The following is a 5033-nucleotide window of genomic DNA, read 5'->3' on the forward strand; positions in this document are numbered from 1 at the left end:
TGTTTAGTCTTTTTCTCCTGTGGATTTCTACTAATACATATACTGTGAAGACAAAACAAACAAACAAAAAAAACCTACAAAACTCTTACTTGCTGGGAGATTTCCAGCAGCCCGACTGAACCTCCTGCTAAGAATATCTCTCTATTTCCAGGCTCAATAATGTTAAAATCCTGCTCTACTAACATTTTGATGTTGAACATCTTATTTCATATTTGACCAGATAAAGAATTATAATTAGGCGATAAAAAAGCATGCATTGTTTGACTGTTAAAACTCTTTTTTTTAATAGTTAGCGAAATTGTTGGTACAACTTAATATCTCAAACTTATCAAACTTGTTTTCTCAAGTAAAACTGAATAAATAACAAGTTTAGTTTTGGTTTTGAATCATTCCAAGTTACTGCAACTTGTCTTTTCAAATTCAGTCAACATAAAATTTTAACTAGACTGGACACCAACTTTTTAAAATGAAAACATTTTTAAAAATACAAAGAAGCATACTCTTTTTTTTTTTTTATCAGTAAGTGCTTTTATTTGCTGAGTGAATATAAATATAAATCATCATTTTCTTTCATTCATTACAATTAAATTAACACATATATTATCACTTGTGAAAAATAATAAATACATGATTGCCAGTTGCCTGAATTACAAAAATAAAATTATCAACATGATAAAAAAATATTTACAACACTGAATATGAAACTGTACAGTGAGTTCACATGGTGTTCACATTTATACAATGCGCCGTCAAGTGCACATTATCAGACATTAACATAATTCACTTCTTCACATTCACAATGTGCGTGTTAAAGGAGCAGTCCGCTCAGGAGGACTTGGCTCAGTTCGTTTAGGCCACGAGGCCGAAAGGAGGCTCGTTTTCTATGTCCGTGAGGCCCGTTTTGTTGTGCAGTTTTCGGGGGTCCTCCGGGGTCCAGACTTTAGCGGTGCGGATGATGTTCTGCTCCCGGAGCTGCTTCTCATCCGACCAGGACAGAGAGTGACCGGCCAGCGGGGGGAGGCCGTAGTCTGGGTCGCTGGGGGAGGGAGACCCTGAGGAGAGGGGAAAAGAAAAGGAGAATGTTAATATCAGGTTATTATTTCGTTTTCATCATCGTCGCAACATAATAGGTGCGCGTAAATCCAAGTTACTGCGCGTAAAATCTGTTACTGTGTGCGTAAAATATCTTAATGCGTAGAAAGACAGCTGAGACAGCTGTTTGGAAACAATTTATTGCAAAATGCACAAGCTTAATATTTTTCATCAAGAAGAAAGAAAAAAGAAAGAAAGAAAGAAAAAAAGAAAAAAGGAGAGCCAGACTTACTTGTCCCTCTGTGGCAGATGATGACCTTCTTGGGCTGCGCGTGCGTCTCGCTGTTGGAGTTTCTGATGGGTAGGTCAGACTGCACGAGCTCTGCCAGGAAGTTGATGTAGCCTATCGCGAGCCTCAGGGTGTCCACCTTGGACAGTCTCTTCTCGTAGGGCAGGGTGGGGATGTGGGACCGCAGCCCCTCGAACGCGTCGTTGATGGACTGCATCCTGCGCCGCTCCCGGACGTTGGCGGCCTGTCGGAGCTGCTGCAGCTCCACCTCAGAGCGCATCCTCCGCCTGCGCTTCAACAGCGGCCCGCCAGGACCCGTCTGTCCCAGCGGAGGGGACAGCTCCGGCGTGCTGTCCGCGCAGCCGTACGAAAAGCTGGAGGACGAGGAGGAAAAGGACAGGTTGCCTAGGTCGCAGTCTCTGCCACTGTCCTCTCTGCTGTAGTAGTCCTGGAAGTGACTGGTGAGGAAGTCCACGTCCTCGTCCAGAAAGTCGTCAGTGTCCAAGTGTCCGTCCCTGGAGGACTGGTCTGTGAAGAATTCGTCATCGTCGAAGTAAGGAGGGGAGGAGAACGAGTCGAGTCCGGAGAACGGGTCCAGCACGCTGTCCATCTCTGTAACAAAGACACCTTGTTGTCTCTTCTGTCTCTCTGTGTCTCTGCGATCTGCTCGCGGTCAACAGTTAGTTTTAGTTGAAGGACCGGCACGCGAGACTTCTTTATAGCTACATCCATAGTCGCGTGCCGTTTGCCAGGAGCGCCAACCAATCACAGCTCGGTCCGCGAGGCGCACCTCGAGATAATCCCCCAGCGGGCCACGCCCCCTGTCCTCGTCCGCTGTCCGGTCTGTACTAACATCTCAACTCTGCTCTGACACCGGCTGCTCTCCTGCACCAAACTCTGTTAAAAAAACAGACAAATTAAGAGTTAATTTACTGAGAGTTTTTGTTAAGTCTTTATGTATGTATATGTATATGTATATGTATATGTGCGTGTTGTTCATTATCTTCCTCAAATAAGTGTCTCTAATGCATAGTATTGAGTGTCCTCAACGTGGACAGCACACAGTGCTTTTTGCATGAAAAAGTGTTCTATAAATTAAAATTACTAATTAACATCTCCTTGTCTCAGATGTTTTCTCTGACAAGATTGAATTAATAATCCCCCTGGACATTTTTGACTGAATATTAATACTATCCATAGTCACATATGCAAAAAACAAATTCCCCCAAAATTGTTTTAATGCCTTTCACACTACTGTAGATTAAATCAAGTCAAAGTTAAATGGATGAAATGTTGCAAGACGTGTTCACTAACTCTGAGCAGCAACAGGTTTCAGAAGTCCACTGATTTTTTCACTGATAATAAATTGCCTTAAAAATAGCTATACAGACTACTCATATATCTTAATAAATACATTTTTATATAGGCCAGATTATTTTTAAAACCCCGCAACCTTTACAACGTCTGTGGGCGGAGGTACTGACGGTCTAGTGGGAATAAAACTGCGATTCCATTTGATTAAAGCAACAACTGATGCGAACAAAACAAACTTTCATGTTAAGTGTCACCGTAATAATAATAATAATAATAATAATAATAATAATAATAATAATAATAATAATAATTGTCATGTTAAATGTATGGCGAATTTATCCAATAAAGGGCATTATAGTAGCGCAGTATACCAAACAAAAGGAGCTGTTGCTGAAAACATGAAGAGAAGCTGATCTAAACGTTAATAAAAAATTATTAATGAAATGGTTTTGAAACGAACAGTTTCTCATGTTTAGCCTCAGGATCACTTTGTGATCTTTAGTTTTCCAGGGTCCAGCCTGTAGTATAGACCCTGTACAGCAGATAAAGAAAAAGACAGATTATTCTATAGAACATTTTTAACTAAACACGTGATCCAACATGAATCAGAGCGGACTGTCAGAGAAGCAGTCATCTGTGACTGTCTGCAGTGTATAAACTTCAGAGCTGCACCTAACACTTAATTGTCTATTAGCCTTTTTCTAAGTTGTTTGGTAAAAATGTCAGATAATGGTGAAAAATGTCGATCAAATATCTTATTTAGATCTTCAGTTTACTGTCAGAGAGGAGCAAAGAACCTAGAAAATAATCACATTTAAGAGACAGGATTAAGATAATTTATGCTTTTTTTAATTAAAAAAAAACTCAAGCCAATAATTGATTGTCAAGATAGTCGGTGATTAGTCCGATAACTGATCGATTCATTGATTAATTGTAGCAGCTCTAAACTCCACAGTCCTCTGGCTGTTGTATCAGAGGCTTTGCGCTCATTCATTACTCAGTAAGCAGCAGCGCAGCTCTGTAAATACGTGCACCAGTAGAGTGTCGATGGGCCACTTGTGGCAGCCAGTGGTGTTTACTGGGAGAACTGGTTGACAAATAAAAGCACAGTGGTGGGCCCCGGGGCGCGCGCCTCTCTGACACCTCACGCGACATATTAACGGTATACCGAAAAGAGACTGCCCACCGGTCTGAGGTCTGTAAGCACGCATCTATTCAGTGATTGAGTGGAAGGGTTCCACTTTGTTCGACAGTAAATGGACCTGTCTGCAGGGCATGGCCGGGTGCGCGCGCACAAAGCTGCAACACGGGCCGCGGCCGTGGGAAGAAGAACAGTTGCGTCCCGACCGTCAGTGAATGCAACATGTCGGGTTATAAATGAGGCTTGTGCTGCTGCTGTCTACATAATGAAGCTGTAAAGACACACAATACACACGCAAACACACACACACACACACACACACACGGCCAGCACCAACCAGGTGCTCAACAACACAACACCAAACAGTGACAGGACCTGCAGGACTGCAGCTCTGCAACCAGCACAAGAAGAAAAAAAATCATCTTCCATCAGCGGACACAGTCTCCATCACCTCCTCTTCTTCTTTGTGCGCACACAAAACTGACAGTGTTGGACATCATTATCATACATGGAGCCATTAATCCACACTGGAGGACAGAGCTGGTGACTGAGACATGTGGACAATTATTCAGTAGTCATTTATTTTGACCCAGGCTATAAAACATTCATTTTCTTTGTTATTTTGTTTGAATTCTTTAACTGTTTTTTCACTGAAACGTCAGGAGCTGAATATTTTTAGGCTTATAATTCAATAAAAAATGTGCTTATTGAGCAAACAACGAGATATTGCAGGTAAGATTTTTAAAAAAGCCTAGGGATGTAACAAGTCACTGAATATCAGATACCAAAATTAAAAAACAAAATCAATATACTTTGACAGTATTTACTATGATATTACATGATATTTAGGCCATTTTATTTTATTATTTTTTTATTTTTACTGTATAAAAGGACTGCTACTGGCTGTTGCATTGTTTTTGTTTAGCAGTCCATGCCATTTTTTGCACATGCTTTGGCTGCTACTGTCATTTTATTTTATTAAAAAACAAATAAAAATGAGCACTTTAAAATGTCCTTTATTAAATAATAAATGTAATGTGTACAACTTTTTCTGTCAGTATAATTTTTTTTCTTTTTAACTTAAAGTGCTTCTGGTTTCTGTCTTTAATATCTTAATTATTGTATTATTGTATCATGGACTCATGGTGACCAGTGGGACATTTTCTATTGTTCTACTTGCAGAAAATGTCTTGTTAAAAGTAACGGTGCAATCTCACATTTTGTGAGCTGTGTAAAATGTAAAACTAACCCACATTG

At 40.4% G+C, this 5033-nt stretch overlaps 1 protein-coding gene across 1 annotated transcript; it reads right to left on the reverse strand.

Annotated features, from left to right (window-relative positions):
* Positions 1–529: 529 nt before the first annotated feature.
* ptf1a (pancreas associated transcription factor 1a) lies at positions 530–2061 on the reverse strand. The gene is made up of 2 exons (XM_084732619.1): positions 1325–2061; positions 530–1052 (listed from the first exon to the last, which is right to left on the reverse strand). The coding sequence occupies exons 1-2, from the start codon at positions 1929–1931 to the stop codon at positions 850–852; spliced, it is 810 nt and encodes a 269-aa protein (XP_084588745.1). The 5' UTR covers positions 1932–2061; the 3' UTR covers positions 530–849.
* Between the last annotated feature and the right edge of the window lie 2972 nt (positions 2062–5033).

Source organism: Lutjanus erythropterus, chromosome 12 (assembly GCF_056507025.1).
Source record: "Lutjanus erythropterus isolate fLutEry1 chromosome 12, fLutEry1.hap2, whole genome shotgun sequence".
In the NCBI taxonomy this organism is placed as follows: Eukaryota; Metazoa; Chordata; class Actinopteri; order Lutjaniformes; family Lutjanidae; genus Lutjanus; species Lutjanus erythropterus.